This window comes from Myripristis murdjan, chromosome 17, assembly GCF_902150065.1.
Source record: "Myripristis murdjan chromosome 17, fMyrMur1.1, whole genome shotgun sequence".
Taxonomy (NCBI): Eukaryota; Metazoa; Chordata; class Actinopteri; order Holocentriformes; family Holocentridae; genus Myripristis; species Myripristis murdjan.
In genome coordinates this window covers 15,744,283-15,761,978 of record NC_043996.1, presented here as the reverse complement: position 1 = coordinate 15,761,978, position 17,696 = coordinate 15,744,283, and the positions used below count along the sequence as shown (strand labels likewise).

General features: G+C 41.9%; 1 protein-coding gene across 1 annotated transcript; it reads right to left on the bottom strand.

Annotated features, from left to right (window-relative positions):
* Window positions 1–698: 698 nt before the first annotated feature.
* Window positions 699–16,095, bottom strand: LOC115375873 (segment polarity protein dishevelled homolog DVL-3-like). The gene is made up of 15 exons (XM_030075454.1): window positions 15,935–16,095; window positions 13,750–13,819; window positions 11,177–11,292; window positions 10,374–10,486; window positions 9,411–9,546; window positions 8,542–8,632; window positions 8,245–8,314; window positions 7,804–7,943; window positions 6,828–6,904; window positions 6,513–6,580; window positions 6,188–6,337; window positions 3,565–3,696; window positions 2,954–3,121; window positions 2,519–2,740; window positions 699–2,024 (listed from the first exon to the last, which is right to left on the bottom strand). Exons 1-15 carry the CDS (start codon window positions 16,093–16,095, stop codon window positions 1,666–1,668), a joined length of 2,073 nt encoding a protein of 690 aa, XP_029931314.1. The 3' UTR covers window positions 699–1,665.
* Window positions 16,096–17,696: the final 1,601 nt, after the last annotated feature.

Genomic DNA, 17,696 nt, shown 5'->3' with positions numbered 1-17,696 from the left:
AGGAAAAAGGCGCGGCTGCAGCAATGTACAAGCCGCGCCCAGGCCTTGTTATGATAAGCTACATATTGTTAAGTTGTTGTATTTAGTTTTCAGTTGTTTTATTTGATTTTGATTGATTATTTATACCTCTCGAATGAATGTGTGGCAGCAGGTTTGTAGCGGATAACTTGGCCTCAAGACTCAGTGTTGCATGTATGCAGCATGATTTAGTGTCCTTGAGCCACAACACTGAACTCCTCCTAGCTCTTGCCTCCTCGTAAAGGGGCCAATCAAAAATAAAATGATTTCTCTCAATGTGTTTGTCTTTTAAATTAATGGTCACATGGATGGTCTTCTTTTCCTTGATTCACCATGACACATCTTCAGTTAAATCAGATCATGCAGGACAGTGTTTTTTCCTTTCCCCCTCCTGTGCCACAAAGAACATTTGCACAGGGTCATTCAGTTCTGAGGTAGATAAAAACGTACACAGGTTCATCTCCTTGCACACAAACCACAGTCCCACAGCCCACACACATCTGTGCACCAGATTGCCTAACCTTCACATTCCTGGTCTTGGACAGACAAATTCCTGGCTTTGAGTACAAATGTGACCCCAATTACCCTGAAAAACTACACTGCAAATTTCTGCCGGTCATACATGTGCACATGCTCACAAACACACACACCCACGCACAGAAAAATATAACACGGAATGGCAAAGTTAAGTCATAAAACTATATTTATAAATAAAAGAAATTTTTTCCTTGATAAAAGAGTAGTGTGAAAGACATGGTAAGAAATTTTTCCACTATACATTATCACAAGACAGAGGCTGAAAATGCTCTGGCTAACAGATGAAAATGCAGTTATGTAGTTTAAAAATGACTCTTGAAGCTGGATGCTCATGTTTAGTGTTGAAAAATGAAACTATTTGTGAACCAGCTACGTATATAATAAAACAAATGCATTCTTACAGAAAGGACCTCGATTCTCTTGCACTACATACAACTTTTTCCATTTCTTTCTCTCTTACGTCAAGCAAACATTTAAGAAGTCTGAATAAGGTTAACAGTTAGTGTTCTTTCCAGCTTTCTTTCACTGTTTTTTCCCGCTGACATGATCTGTTGTTAGAGGTCAGCGAGGTGGGGGGTGAAAGAAAGGAAGGAGGGAAGAGGCTTTTTTTCTCTCAGTTTCAACTTCCCTCCCCTGGTTAATCTGCAGTGGACAGGGGTGGGGGAGGACAGAGAACGTTAAGATAAGTAGAGAAGTAGGAAAGTGAAGAGAAGAACAAATGAAAAACATCCAAGTAGAAAAGCGCCGAGTCATCTTCCCCAGCTGCCAGTTCCCCCTGCCTCCCTCCCTTGTTCTTTGTCCTGACACAAACTCTTCCCCACCAGGGAAACGAAACTGAGAAAGGCGCTTTGGTTCCATCTTGAGGAAGGGAGTTTTCTTCACTGAAGAAAGTATGGCCGCTACTACTAGGAAGATATGCACAAGAGAGGAGGAAAATGTTATCTCAGCAAAGATAAGCTTGGTTCCATTTCTGATCTTAAGAACTGGAGTCGAGCCATTAAGTTACTGCTTTTGCAATTTTTCCTCCCTCCTGTCCTAATTGTCCTTCTCAGCACTACTACAACAACAGAAAGCACAATCTGCTGTTTTGTGATTGGCCAGAGACCTGCATCACATCACGTCAACAAAGAATTCCCCGGGGTTTCCCACAGCCATGCGCAGGGACTGGCGAGATGCAGTGAGCTCGGGTGGTACAGAGGCCAGCTCTCGGCCAGGTGGGGCGCCGGGGGCAGCTGTGGGCAGGTGTGGAGGTTGAGGGGGCAGGCCAGGGGGGCCATAGACGAGGCCGGGGCCGTAGGCAATTGAGTGGGAGTGGGCACTGCGGTGGCTGATGGAGCTGCGGATGCTTCGCTCACTGGGGGGAGCCATCGAGCGCTCACTTGGGGCCCGCTGGCTCCTGATCTCTGATTCGCTGCCACTGCCACCAGATTTACGACCCTCATTCTTACTGCAGTTAGAGCCACTGCTTCCTGTAGATGGACAAACAGAAAGACAAGTTCGCAATTTATCCTTGCACATAACTGGGTTTATATTATCTATGGTGTTGTTTACTGACACATTACATTTGCTTGCCCCATTTATGTAATCTGAGTGATCTAATTATCTGTTCACTCCCATCTGAGTGCCAGTGTAATGACGCAAGACATACAGACCCAGTTTGTGGGAGACAGAGCAGTGTGAGTAATAAAGACATGGTCCCTGTTCACAGCCTTTGACAGGCCATAAGGCTTAACGATTACCAAAGAGAATTAAAGGATTTTTATTTTATTATCTCACATAAAACTTCAGTGCATAACTCAAGTCCTTCAGAGCTTATAAGCTTAAAACCATAAAAAAGTATTTCTGATCAACAGCATATGACAACAAAAAATCATTTTAAGTTTTTTCACCCACTAAAACTACATTCAGCTGTTTTTGAGTCTATGTGGAATATACTGTTGATGTAGCTCTAGCTTGAACTCACCGCTGTGCTGGCTTCCTGCACTGCCGGCGCCCGCCCCACCGAGGTAGGGCTGGGGCAGGTCATGAGAGGACTGGGGGTTGTAGGGGTGTGGGATTGGGAACTGGTAGGGCAGGGCCATTGGCCAGGGAGCTGCCCCAGGATGAGGCAAAGGGGGGAGAGTGTCCTGATCTGAAGCACCACCACTGGAACCGTCATGGTCATGGAGGGAGAGGTGGGTCATGTCTGAGAGGGTAGAGGAAGAAAAATAAGTAAAATATGTTTAGAAAACTTCAGATGTGAAATATTTGTCCTGCTTTACTCCACCAACAGTCATCAGTATGTGAGTTGCAGGTAACACACAAATACATCTGAACCAACTAAAGATGAAATGACAAACTTGCACCGCTGATACTACACACATATCTCAGCTATTTAAAGACGAGAACGCCTACTTACTGCCACAGAGGTCTCCGAAGATGTAGTAGCACTGTTCAGAGAAAGTGATCTTGTTGACGGTGTGCCGGATATAGCCAGCTTTCAACAGGTTGCTGGCGTACTTGCGGGCCTCGCGGCGATCTGAGAACCCTTCCACATGATGGAACAACCAATCCACCACGTCAGAACCTGAGGAGAGAAAGATGCACCCAAATATCAAAGAAAGTTCAATCATGTAATCTGGGATCTTACAGTTTTGCTAATCACAATCCAGGACCTTTCTATGATTTTTCCATGACAATTCCATGACATGGTGTAATTTCCATGAAGATGAACTGAACTCTTATACACTCAGATTTGACATTTTTTGTTGCATAGTCAAATTCAAGTTAGCCAGTTACACTATGAGTCAAGGACACGAACTAGGCAGGCATGAATGTTTCCCAAGTGATTTTGCTCATAATGGGATTCTTTCAAATTTATTTGTCCTGGCATGATTTGATTTCACACTGAAAAGACAAATGTCACCATGACAACCAGACAGCAAGGGAGGAGTAAGCATACTGAAGACGAAAACATGATAATGAAAGCTGGACCATGAGTAATGTTGTAGTAGATGACAGAAAGCGTACCAATAAATGCATTAGCAATGGTGATCTTGAGCCACATCCTGTCCCGCACCTCCAGGCCTGACTCTGGGGAGGCCATGGCCTTAGCAACCGTTGCCATGTCACTGTGGATGGAGAGGTGGAAATCATCGAACCCTGGGGGAGTTGGGAACAGACATCAACAAGTTACCACAAGAGCCAAGAGACATCTTACTGTCCAGAGTTGTAGTGTTCACATCTGGTCAGTCAAACATAAATGTCTTGATCTTGTATTTGACCAAATAAGCCTAAGACATTTCTGCACAACACCATGGAATTTTTCTTAAGCCCAAGGAATTAATCTCACACAGCCATGTAAAAAAAATTCAAAACTGACATGAAAGTAGGTATCTGATTTTTGATAACAGGACAGCTGAATGCAATTATCATGACAACACTGAAAGATTTGATCTTGATTTATGGAATCTCAAATGATATTTGACTTCCTTTGGCCTGGGCTATATTTCAAACCCTGATCTTGATTGTGACTCAGACTGGACTCCTGGTCTGTGTTTGTCCTGGACTCAAACTGAGCTGGTCCTGACAAAAGCTCTGATTACATTAAGAGATGTGACTGGGTGAAATTTTTAGTCTGCCAGAATGGGAAATTATATATAAAAAACTGAACCAAATCCATTTGGCTGATACAAGTGTGTCAAGAAAGAAGGGACTCTTCTACATAAAGAACGAAAAAAAAAAACCCTGTCCTTCCAAAAGATTACAGGGAAGATGAGAGTGGAGAGTTATGGCTAGGGTTTTGACGAGAGAATTATTGAGCAGATGGAGACTGTGAGGCTAAACACAGTTATGGCTGGAACAGGGATTGGAATGCAGTGAAAGGGCAGGGCCACTCTTCAGAGAGAGATTTACTAACCCATCACAGGAAAATACTGATATCTGGGCTGTAGCTGCATGACTGTGTCTCTGCACCTTTTTGGGGTAAGATTTTTTTTTAATAATGATTTTTTTTTAATGAGTGGGAGTTGTCAGTTTTCAAATATATGCAAATCCCTGTGCTATAACATCCCCAGACGACTATAAAGTATGTCTTATCTTTGTTGTGTGACTGTTTCAACTTGATTTGTAGAGCACTTTTGATAAACAGGTGGTCACAGAGTGCTACAGAAAATGAAGGGCATTAGACAGATAAAAAAGTAGGACAATAAAAAGACAGAACAAGTACAATGTGAACTCAAAGGAATTAGGCCAGAGCCTGCGTGTGTGATTTGATGCTGGAGTGCTGGGTAATACTGGGTAATTCTATGTGAAACACAAGTCAATGACTTACTATGACTCAGAATGAAGGTAGGCTGTAGACTGTGTTGAATAAACGTGTCTTGACTTTGGACTTGAACGAGACACAGAGATTGTGCAAAAATACATCCCGCCCACCTGAGAGGGGAGAGCACTACATTGCACTCTGCTGACTTCTGTGTTATGTGATTGTCTCTCCTGGTGATTTGGGGTTTTTAACAAGCGAGGAAAAATGCCAAAAAGCTGATGTGTGGTGGGAACCACTCAAAACAAGGTCAGGATTCCAGAATAAAGTTTTTATAAGACTCCAAACAGAACAACCAAGTCTTATAGGAAGAGAAAAAGTGGATGCTGAAAGGCATGAAAATGTGGGACCCTCCCACTCAGTATGTTCTTGTGTGCAGCAAGCATTTGGTCACTGGTAAATCACATATCCAACTGTCAGTTTTAGCTAAGATAACATTAACTACACTGTTTTAAGCGAATAATTTTCAGAGCAAAGGTTTTCAAAGTGGAAGGCACCAAACAGTTGGTGAAAAAGATGCTCATGAAGGATTTAGAATAAACTGTTTTTTGTTGTGTTGCAGAGTAGCCTAAATATCTGCCATTTGGTTAAAGAGAGATAAAAGAGAGGGTTATGGGGAATTTTACTATTTTTTGTACTTCCCTAGAGTCAGACAAACTAGTAGATGAATTTAGAGTCATGAGGTTGTGCCAAACAGCAATATTAAGCTCAGAGAGAATGACATTAAGCATCAGACAGAGGCCACGTTAACTTTGTTCAAGGAGAGGCCCACAGGCTCAGACTATGAAAACACCTCGTTTAGAGTATAAAACTTACGTTGTAATGGAATGTGGATAAATCTATATTTGCAAGTTAACTTCTTTACACAGTGCCTAACATTAGCTTGTGACGCCCCAAGTCATTAGCTAATGAACATAATCAACAGCACAGTAACTATATGTGGCTCTAGTATGGTCATTAACATTTTTTCCTTTCCTGCTGCTTGTGTAACTGTAACCCTGGGGAACACTGGCCAAAGCAAAAAAAAAAAAAAAAGGAATTTAAATACACTGCATCATTTCAGTGCAGGTCTCCTTTCTTTCACTCAGTGTAAGACCAATAGTATTGAGCTTTCCTAAATCCCTCTTCCTGTCTAGTGGATATAGGGAGACAAAATAATCCTTAGACATGCTGAAACTAGTGAGCTACAGGTGTTTGGTAGCTGTTTTACATTTAGTTGATTTGAATAGCACAAACTGTTTTCCCCTCCATTGTGCATGGCTTTTCAGAGATGGCATGTTGTGCACTGTCTCTACATAAAAAGCACATGACAGGGGTCATGTGACTCACGTTCAGTTTCAGGGATAGAGCTGCTGATGGAGGAGCTGGTGGAGGTGACGGTGCTCATTGAGGGGCTCATGCCATATGCAGGATACACCCCCGTCATGGCCGCTGTGTGGGACACCCATGCAGCAGGGTCGATGGGCCGGATTGGCTCACCTGTTGGATGCAGTTAATGTAGTTTGAAATTTTACCACAACATCAAAAACCAGAGAAACACATAACAAGCTGGACAGCTCCATATGTTTGCAAAGAGGTGGTTAAAATGCACTAAGACAGAAAGAAACAAAAAGAGAAAGAAACAAAAATATACTAAAGACAACGGAATACTCACTCCTTGGAAGAGCGAAGCAGCTACGAGGGTTTGGGTCCCAGCACTTGGCTACAGTCAGGGTAATGGGGCTGGTAATAAACACAGAGACAATGTTTACACACAGACAGTTAACACTGACCTAAAAAACACACTGAACAGTTCCCAGTTTCACCTTTACTAGGCTTCTGTTAAGCTGCTTGATTTGCACCTGTGTTTTATGGCAGGACTTTAACACGTATTGCTGTTACAGAAGTTGTGAAGGTATCCCTTTGCATGAATGCATGGCCACTCAAGCAGCCAAGGTATGGCTTTGTTTATGTTGTATGTGCCACTCACCCTGGCTTGTGTACAATGTCTCTCAGTACTCGAACTGCATCATCATTACTCATGTTCTCAAAGTTGATGTCGTTCACCTGCAGGGAAAGAAAAAAAAACAGTATGGCCTCACAGACTCAAATGACACACTTAATGAACAATATATCATTATTAACATTCATATCACCACAATATAAGATGGGGTTAATATTAAACTGTATCCTATTTGGAATAAATTAAATCCAGATTTTGAAAGACAAATTCATTATACAAGTTTGCTTTGCTTTTTTGGTAATAAATAATGTTGACATTTTCACAACAGAAAACTACAGTAGGCTATATGTTAAATTCAAGTTTAGATGTTATGAGTTTTAGTATCAAATCCCAGGCACTTTCACATCAATACATCCAACTATGCAAACAATTGCTGGAATTAAAGTGTTTCAAAATGGTTTGCCAAGCTGAAATTAGGGACTGCCCCTTGATGAAAAGTATTAAATGAGAAATAAGCACTAGGGTCAATACTTGTGTCCTGTTACTATGGGGAAATAATTATAATTAAATAGTTGTAGAACCAATGGTTCAAAATGTTTGTGTATCATAAGAAGGGATGTGATTGGCACAACATGGAAAAAGCAAGAAATGTAGTAACACTCAGGAAAAGAGGAATCCTCATGAGAAGGATTAGGATTGGAATCAAGATACAAAAACCAAGTCAAACGCTAAAAATGTATAATCCTTAAATGTGTGACAATATATTGCCACACACCCAGTGATTTCAATTCAGAAGAACATATCTTACGCTTTCAAAAACAATTTCAGTAGGGTTATACAATGCTATCTGAGTACAAAAACCTTTGATTACTCTTACATTAATGCCTCACTGCAGGTGCTGGCACTAAACACAAATAAACCATGCACCTAACCGCTTTCCTGGTCTGAGTCCCAAGGTATGCAATACCACACATTTTTATTCTACCCTCTCTCACACACACACCTGCAGCAACATGTCCCCAGGCTCTATGCGTCCGTCTGCGGCCACAGCTCCTCCCTTCATGATGGAGCCAATGTAGATTCCTCCATCTCCTCTCTCATTACTCTGGCCCACAATACTGATACCCAGGAAGTTGTACTTCTCTGTAGAGTAGGAGGAACATGGAAGGGGAAGAGAATGAGCTATGGATGAGCAGGTTATTAGTCAATATAAAGGGAACAGAGACAGAAACTAGGTTTGCCACATGCATCTAAATGCAGCAAATCTCTTGTATACTTTGTTGTGGAAGGTCTTTGGCTTAAATAACAATAAGCGCAACCAGTGAGCAACTGCATATGCAATTAATTGGAATCTGTCCATAATCAGAACAAGAACCAGCAGGTACTGTATATCCCAACAAATCTAAGTGATTCAGAGAAGTTTCCATAGGGCCAACCCACTTACCCATGTTGAGAGTAACAGTGATGATGTTCAGAGACATTGTGGAGTCTGTGATGCTGCTGAATGATGAGGACTAAAAAGACACAATAGGAAAACAAAGACAGATGCAGGAAAAAATTGAGGTCAGAGAGTTCAAAATGCATTTTCAGTTCAAAGGCGCAACACTCTTATTTATATAACATAAAGAGTGACATTTTAGTCCAAAGGCATCATCATCAGGTAAGAAACCAATAAATATATTGCAAAATATAAAATATCATTTGCTGATAAACACGTCTGGTTATGCGTGCGCTGCCTCACCCTGTCCATATTGGAGGTCTTCGGTTTCCGCCGGCGACGACGGTGTCGTCTCATTAGACGAGAAGAGCTCTGCTCAGTAGAGCTGCTAAACCTGAGAGCAAGCGGAAAGACAAATCTGATCTACGGTACTTGGCAATTATGTGTGTTCGTGAATTAATGGCCAAGCAATCAAGACTTTAACATGGGAGTGATAGTGATGTCATTATTTTTTTGATCAGTGATTTTATACAGCAAAATTTCCTTACTGACAAAACAAGCATAAAGCCAGCAACACTTGAATATATCGTAATCCACATATAAATACTTGGATGGGATATTGACTATGTTATTCCACAAATTAACATATATAAACGTAAAATCATTCTTAATATTACTAACTTAATGTGGAGCATATAGCCACTGTTTCCATACTGGAACCAAGTAAGGCTTGCCAGGTCAAGCTTTAACTGTTTATAAGAGACCATCCAAAGCACTTTGAGTTTATTTGAAGCTATGACCCAACTGAGGGAGCATCAGTTAGCAACTTGGCACTAAGATGAGGAAAAATTGTTCAGGCAGAAGATTTTCTCCTGAGTTGGAAACAAAGATATTGATAATGTTTTTATCTAGACCTATTAGGGCTCTGACACAGAAAAAAAAACACAATTTGGAGAATTCCTAAGGAGTGAGAACAGCAGCACCTCTAAAAGTAGGGTGCAGATACTCCTTAAGCTCCTTGTGGGGAACCCAGGGGGTGGCCACAAAAACCACCAGACATACCATTCTCTGCCAAAACCCTTCAACTGTAATTCCAGAGGTAGACCTCCAGACAAATGTCTTTTCATATTGGGGGGTTGCAATTCTTTGGACAGCTACACAGTGCGCCTGACCTGCTGGTGGCGTCGTCGTCCTCTGAATCAAAGCAGGAAGTAGACTCCAGCTCGCTGCTCATGAAGGAGGAGCAGCTGTCGTACTCGGCACCACCGCGGCCCATGGCTCGCGACGAGTACCCATTCTGCCGCCCACCTGTGGGGGGGGACACGTGAAAGCGTAAGGAATTGTGACAAAAAATAAAGGAATAAATTTCTATTAAATGTGAAATGCGATATGTCCAAAAAACACTGAAGTTTTGACATGACATTGTACACCCAAAAAGGCTGGTTATCAGCTCTTATTTGATATAATGTTGAGCAGACCGAAGCAGCTGTGTTTACAGCACTTGAGAAAAATTGTTTTCTTCAAATGATGTCTTGTCCTATCAAGCATGATCTAATTACTGACAGGTTATAAATGTCAGATTATTATGACTATTATGATTATGATTATAATTATTATTTAACTATGAGTCCACCAACCTTAGCAGCAGAATTCACAAAAACCTCACAGCCCTCCCCTAACTCTAAAGCATCCATGAAGTGCACGCCATTGTCATAGTTGCACAGTGGGACTGTAGAGCATCTGCACTTGTTATTTTGACTATGTGACAGCTCAGCTTTCCAATGTAACACAGACTTTGCTGTGACACAAACCAGTGCCAATCACCCTCAACACAAACCAAACTTCTTTACAGGTTCTTATATTCTTTGTGACTGTAGCAAACTGGGTAGATATAAGGATTTAATTTGCAAATTTGCAGAAAGGACCTTGCAGAAAGGACCTCAAAGCATTTGTGATGCTTTGAGAAACGTATACTATACTATGCTGGAACATCATGCATGGGAAATGATCAGATTCTTATCCACCAGATAAATAAAATAAGCGAGCTGTGTAAATGATGTGTGGTGAAACTGATAGACAGTGTTAACGCTAAGAGAGAACACGATATGGAACTGTGGAGTGAACAGCTTTCTGACCGTGGTCGTTGTTGTGTTTCCGTCGCGGCCTCTCCCTCTCTCTCCTCTGCGACACAATGGAGCCCGTCTCTGTGTCATTGTCCAGAGTGTCCCGGCCACTTGCTGCTTTCCCACTGCAGAGAGAGAGAGAGAGAGGATGCAGAGGGATTGCAGGGAGACAAAGGCATTGTTGAAGAGAGAGAAAATTCTGTCTCCACTGCTGCTATCATACTGCATCATTATCAGTGTACTCAAGTTCATTGAAGAACCAGCAAAACAAATGTTTCTGTGTTGTATGCTTTTTGTCATGATCATGTCACAGACTTTGTCGGGTCAGAGAAAAGGGTATATGTTAGGGTTAGGGATGTCCATAACTTGCAAAGTGTAATTATATATTTTGCTGTATTTATTCAGTGTTGGTTGACTCGCTCCAATCTGATGAGTATTTACAAATTCTATATACTTTGTTCTATATGTACAACTAATAATATTGCATTTACAAATGTGAAAACTAGCTTTCATTTATTCTCAGCAAAAAATAGTCAACATTCTTGCTTAAAGACTGAATTTAGCACAGTATCACACATTGGATGTCATACTTGATTCATTCAACTTGTTGTGCTCTGTGTTATTACTGTTATTAGGTCGCACAGAAAGCCTCATTCAAGACACATGAAGAGAGAAACACAAGGTGCACATCATGGCAACAATATCACACTAGCTGATCTCTCTCGCTGTCACACACAATCCACACAGGACCTCCCTTGCAAACACACACACAACCACCATCACATAAATATACAGCCTTCTAACAGTGTACTGACTGGTAGGAAGGGGGTCTGGAATCTCCGATGCCCCCGGTCCTCTCCAGAGGGGGCGGCGGTTCTAAACTGTCGGCCACTGAGCCTCCATCTGAGTGGGCCCCGTCTCCAGAGACCAGCTGTGAACAGGCAGAAACACGGGTCAGACAGATGAGACAAAGGCAGAAAGAATAAACAGATGGAAAGACAAGAATGCACAGACTATTTACCACGGAACAAGTGGGCACCAGACGGACAGGTCAGAGCACTCGCGTGTTTACACGAGACCGGATTCCAGAGCAAGACTGAACTTTTTGGATTTGCATTTCACAGCCTTAAAATGTTTTATTAAATCCCCCACGTTAGAGATATTCAGGTGAAAAGGAGATGTGCCATATGAATGGTAAAAGCACAGAACAAAGAATGCAATAAGCAAATTCTGATCCTGCAGAGTCACTGTATTGTTCGGAAAAGTTAGATGACCAAGCAAGTGACTGAAAATAAACAAGCAACTGATCTGAGAAATGGGTGGCATATTCCACCAAAAATGATAGCATACCTACACTGCACTTTAAAAAGGCAAATCTACAGTGTTTGATCAGGCCTAAGGGTGCAGGTAGCTTACAGCACAGATCACAAACTGAATTACATGTACAGCCAGAGTGATTAGCTTAAATTGCATCAAGAGTGAACACAACAAAAGAGTAATGATGAAAAAGTGCTGCTAATTTTGTTAACTCTTTTTTTCAGTTTGCCACATGCTGTGTTTGGAGCACTGAACCGAGGTTAGCAGAATCAGATTTGGCTTTTCAATAAAATGATTCAACTATTTGTTTTATTTCTATTTTGAATTCATGAAAACAGAAAATGCTTTGGCACATGGTTCAATGCTGATAAGCCAGGTTAATAATAGTCAAAGCAATCAGAATAAGTCATAAGCAAATGAAAGAGTCATACAAACATTGTTGAGTAATTAAATTTTAGAGAATGAATCAGGACTGCACAGAGATTTTAAATGTCTTCTAATTTAAATTGCAGGCACACAATGTCATCGTAGGGTGCAGTTTTATTGGAGTAATGAGACAAAATAATGAGACAGCACTTTCACTCCATTTCTAATTTCCAACTGGAATTCTACACTCTACTGTAATGTAATCCCCGTGCATTTTATGAGATTCTACCCTGTTTTATTGTGGTATTGCAATGCACAGTGACTGTTGTTAAAAAATGCTTGACTCAAGAAACTCAGTTGACTGCAGCAGTCTGTGATAAATGATTCAACTTTCAGGGGGCAGAAAGTTGACTGTGTTTGTGCTATTTTTTGTTTGCTTGTTTGCAGTGTGGGGAGTTTACTTTGGGGTTTACAGAAAGGAGAAGGTGTGCGATCTGTACTGCATCCCAGTTTAGGTGCACTGAGATAGGGGGCAAATAATTTTTTGATGAATAAAATCTGTTTACACCAGCTGAAAATATACAGCAGGCCAGACTGAGGCTGCAGGCCTTGAGTATTGTGATGATGTGATGTGATGATAGTGAACCAGGCCTTGGGCCCCAGAGGACAATCAGTCAGGTCACTGAAACAACAGATGGACACAGAAGACTAACAAACGGACAGACTCTAATAGAAATAACAGTACTATTGTACATGGAACATTTCAATACCCTCCAACAGAATAACAAACAGACTCACAGGCGTTTGTGTGCTCACACAATTACATAGAGAAAGAGGAATGGTCTTTGAATCAGAGCCAACCAGACCTCCAGACAAACCAATAAAAATGACCACAACCCAGGCACAAAGCAGGACAAGCACACTGGATTACACACTCAAAAACCTACCAATACCATTGCAAAGATAAGTCTCATACTCAACAGAAAAAAAAACATAAATCTAAACACATCGCACTCCATCAGCCCAATATATCAGCCTTTCACATTGGCACACAAAACACTCTTTCTCTCTTTCTCTGCACTTTTCCCCCCCACCCTGTGTGATTCAATCTTCTTGTTAGGTGGCGTGCAGTGAGGCTCTTTGTTAAGGAGTATTTTCCCCCATCCTGTGATTTCACTTGCTCTTAATCCAATCTCAATGAAGACGAGAGAGGAAGGGCAGCTATGCACCAGCACCAGATGTCTCCCATGTTGTGGAGACAGGAGAATTATTGCTCTGTGCCTGTGAGTAAGTCGGTGCATGCATGTACACGTGTTTGCTGTATGCAGTGTGTGACAACACATCGTATAATTCATTTATAAATCTAAAGTCGCCTATTACCACAAAAGACCTAAAAGTGCACATAAAAAACAAGATTCGTGTGTGTGTCTGTGTGTGTGCGCTATTGCTAGGATCATTATGCAATAATGATGTTATCACGCAGATGCATAGGGCCTCTCCCTAGAGACAGAGTATGGTTGTGGTCACTGGCCAACAGATGGAAATCATTGCTACACATGCACACGCACAAATATATACACATCAATTTAGCTAAACAAACACAGCAACTAAACACCAGCCAAAATTAGCACAGATTCAAACCAACATGCACACAAACAAATAAAACAAAAAAACAAAATCACTCCAGGATGTATTTCGAACCTACCCATGATACCACACGTCCATTAAAACAGGGCAGCTTAGCGTTGTCGTCTGAAATTTCCTCCTTTACCACCCTGTAAGAAATACACAGCTCTTATTCAATGTATGTTTACTAACTCGTGCATACAAAAGCATGCAAGTGCAATGACACCTACATTTACAGGCAAGAAAGATGGCCGTATTATGACCGTCAGACAAATAGGAATTGACAACTAAGACAAAATTTAATGAAGATATCATAGTGCACAACAAAAGGAGTACAGTGAGAAAAAACACTATTGGTTGCAAAGTAGCTACAACCTCAAAATATTGCCAGTGGAACATGGCAGCACTGCTCAATAATTTATACTTCATGAAAGCAAGTTAACCTTGTTAGGCATATGGCTTGCGTCCAAAACTGAACTTATCTTATAAGTCTTTCCCACAAAGACACAGCTGCCCCTTGATGCTCTCTAGCACTCATCAGCATCAGTTGATGGATGGCTGATATAAAACACCATACATATAGCTAAACACAACATATTTTCTAAAATATAGGTCTGTGCTGCCTGTGACCCTTTGTCTCACCTCCACCAGGCTCAATGTGTCTCACCTTGCACATTTACGGAAAACAAACAACACATAAAATGCACTTTTTAACTCTATTACCCGGCATTCCAGTCCAACCAAGTGGAAATTAGGGAGCTGTGGAATTTGGCTTGTTTAACATGTGAGCTCTTTCAGTGTCTTTTACTAAAAATAGTTAGAAACAAGATCTTGAAAATAGTCAGACTCAATTACACTGTCCAACCCAAACTCAATGCCAGGGTAGGAATTCCACATCAGCACTTGTCAGAAGACAAACTGCCTACCGGCCAGACGTTTTAAAATCGGTCAAAACGATAACTCTGAAAGCAGTTAGTTCAGAAACTATGCACATTTCCTAGTGTCTATTCATCCAAGGACGCCGTCCACCCCCAGCTCCAAATTTGGCAAGAGGGATTATGACTGTTTTCTGGGCCAAATGTTCAAACAGTGGTGTTGCTCAAAGTTGTGGATTTGCAGCAACCCCCTTGTAAAATTCCCAACCTACAATTGATTTCTTTCATGATCAACATGAAATGATATTAGATAGTGTATCCCCACTGCAGGAGAAAATCAGGCATGCATTTACCAAGTGCCTCTGACTGCTAGTGCTGACACGATTAGCCTTGCCTCTCAGAGAAGAAACAGAGATGAGCAAGTCCTTCTATGAGAGTCTGCATTCACATGGCCCTGATCTCTATTCCTGCCTGACAGGTTACTTTTTCTACTACCAACACGGGCTCAGGGAGGGCAGCTGAGGGTTTCAGTGGTTTATTTACAGAATAGTCCCTCATAATATGTATGTCTTTGGACCTTTTCAAAACATGTCTGTCCTACTTGCAAAGGTCTGAAAAGTTGTTGCCCCACCCTTGTTTGACTACAGCCAAAAACAACGAAGGAAACTTGGATGAACTGCTCAAAATGCAACCTTGATCCCTTCTTCTATTCCTTTTTTTCAATGTGGCTTACGGAGGACACGGTTAGACGGAACATAAAAAGTCTTCCAGTCGTTCCAGCCATGTTTTAACACAAAAGGACATGCTCGTAAAGCTGCCAGGGTGATGAACAGGGCATTCCAGTGTCCAGCTCTGCATTCCTCCGGGCTAATAGACAACAACAGCAGGGGCCTGCTAGACTGACTGGCCGTTTCCATTCTGACATTAGCCCGTTAGCATAAGCTTCCCATACGTTGGCTAGCAACTGACAGTGCTGATATTATTCTTGATGCTGTCAAATCCTCCTGTCATTCCTTTATCTAAAACAGCTCATGCAGTACTTTTGTGTTTTTTACTGGCGTTTATGACACGATCAAAGGGCAAACTTTGTCAGGCAAAGTCAAGACACGGGGCGCACAGGCTAACCACACAAGCAATGTAAACAAATGGCCCAAGTGGGGTAGGGACGCTAACTAGACTGACGCGCTGTTGCTAACACTAAAGCTCAACGCTAGCAGCTAACAAAGGAACTGCAATGCAAGCAGCTAGGTTAATGTTGCACAGCTAGGTGATGTTAAGTTAAAACAGACGACAGCCCGGTTAGGTAAGGTTAACAACTAATCTATCCAAGTTTAGGCAAACCAATGAGTGGCGCACTAATTCGTCCGCTAGACAAAATAAACCCTTTACCCGAAGTCATCATCCATAGATTTGAAGAAGAACTTGTAGTTGGGTTTCTTCAGGACATTTTTGAAGTCCGCAAGAGTGACCCTGTCCGCAGGCACAGACAGTTTCACCAGATAGGGTGTTTCCTGGTCGTCGAGGTGGTAAATAATTTTGGTCTCCCCCATGTCGGACTGCGGCTGGGGTGAGGCAGGCAGGGTGCATCAAGCCGCGGGCCTGGCAGGCTCCCTCTCGGGCCCCGACTCCCCGTGGCGCTGCGGGCGGCTGGGCCGTGGTCCTCCCGGCTCTCCCTGGCTGACGGACTCGCTACGTAGCCCTAGTCTTCAACCTTTTCTACGCCAGTTCGCAACGCCTGCTTTTCAATTCAAAAGCACCTTGCTCCCCCACAAAGGATCCCAACACCGCCCGAAGACAAACCCGCGTTAGATTCGGTGCCTTGAACGTCCAATGTGCTACCAAATGCTGCGAAATGACAGTGAAATAGTCCGAAAATACAAGAAAGATAAACAATCTCTGATGGCTAGGTTCTCTCGCTAGCTGCCAGACTCGGTAGCCGACTTTGTTGCACACGAAGCTCCGCCGTCACACATTCTTCCAAGCCCGTCTCGCAGGGGCGCCCCCCAGCGGAGAGGAGGAGAGCTACAGGTAATAGCTTTGCCACAGTATCGCTGCAGTCAGGGTGAGGCCAACCCGGCGAATAGTAAAATGAGCAGTTGTCTCTTCCCTAAAAAACAATTAGCGATTATTTAATTTTGCAATATTTTATTTTCCCAAAGACTACTGCGCAATCTTAAAATATCTGCGAAGAAATAAACAAAGCCATAAAATCCATTCACATCCCACATTATCCCACAGAATGGGCCCCAGGGCAACTACTTTATATGGAGAAAAAGCAAGCACAGACAGCTGCATTCACTGCCTTCAGTTTTTTTTTTTTTTTTTTTTTTTTTTAACCATAGACAAATGTGTAGTGCAAAGGGGTAGGCCAGACTACAGTATCTGACTGAGGTGAACTTAAGATGTGCATGGAAGCAGCTGTTCATCTCATTATGGAAATGTTACATGCTCAACAGCTGAGATTTTTTGTGTGATACAGTTCGCTTCTTCGAAACATGATATAGCCTATTATAGTGAAGATGTGAAGCAAGGGATTACGTGTCAAGAGTAGGCTCAAGGAAGAATAGTAGATTATTTGTTATCGATCTTTACTGAGGAGGTTTCCTGGAGAAAAAGAGAGACGGATCATAGCAAATATATAAATGAAGGCTTTGTCAACATCTGTATTATCAACTCATTATGTCCCACCTGCCATATTCTGTCCGCCTCATGTTTATTTGTTCTCCATTTATGAATTTAAGTAATTTACACACTGAATACTCAAACTATTAGGTACACTTAATCCTTTGAAGCACAGTTATGAGGTGAATCCAGGTAAAGACCTTGATTAAATCCAATAGGTAGTGATGTCATTAGTCTATGGGCCACATACTGTAGCACAATAGGGCCCCAGAAGTACCTTTGTCATTAGTTTCATAATTTTTGTACCAGTCATTCCATGAAAGTGGTACATAAGTGTTTTTCAATGATCAGATAAAAGTCCATAGTATTGCAGTATTTAAATAGGTCTTGGGGCAAAGGGTTTGGACCTTTTCACTTTATAAGAGAGCATTACTTTATGTTACATGGTAGTCTTTTGCTCTTAAATTGTATTGCTATGATTTGTGCTTAGAGCAGTGGACTGAGGAGGGGATCCTGACCTTCTTTCAGT

Excerpts from the sequence above, each read along its gene's own strand:
- LOC115375873 (XM_030075454.1), bottom strand. The coding sequence starts at position 16,095 with ATGGGGGAGACCAAAATTATTTACCACCTCGACGACCAGGAAACACCC. Across the intron at positions 13,820-15,934 it reads TCTATGGATGATGACTTCGG|GGTGGTAAAGGAGGAAATTT; the intron begins GTAAAGGGTTTA and ends TATTTCTTACAG. Across the intron at positions 6,581-6,827 it reads GACATTGTACACAAGCCAGG|CCCCATTACCCTGACTGTAG; the intron begins GTGAGTGGCACA and ends GTTTATTACCAG.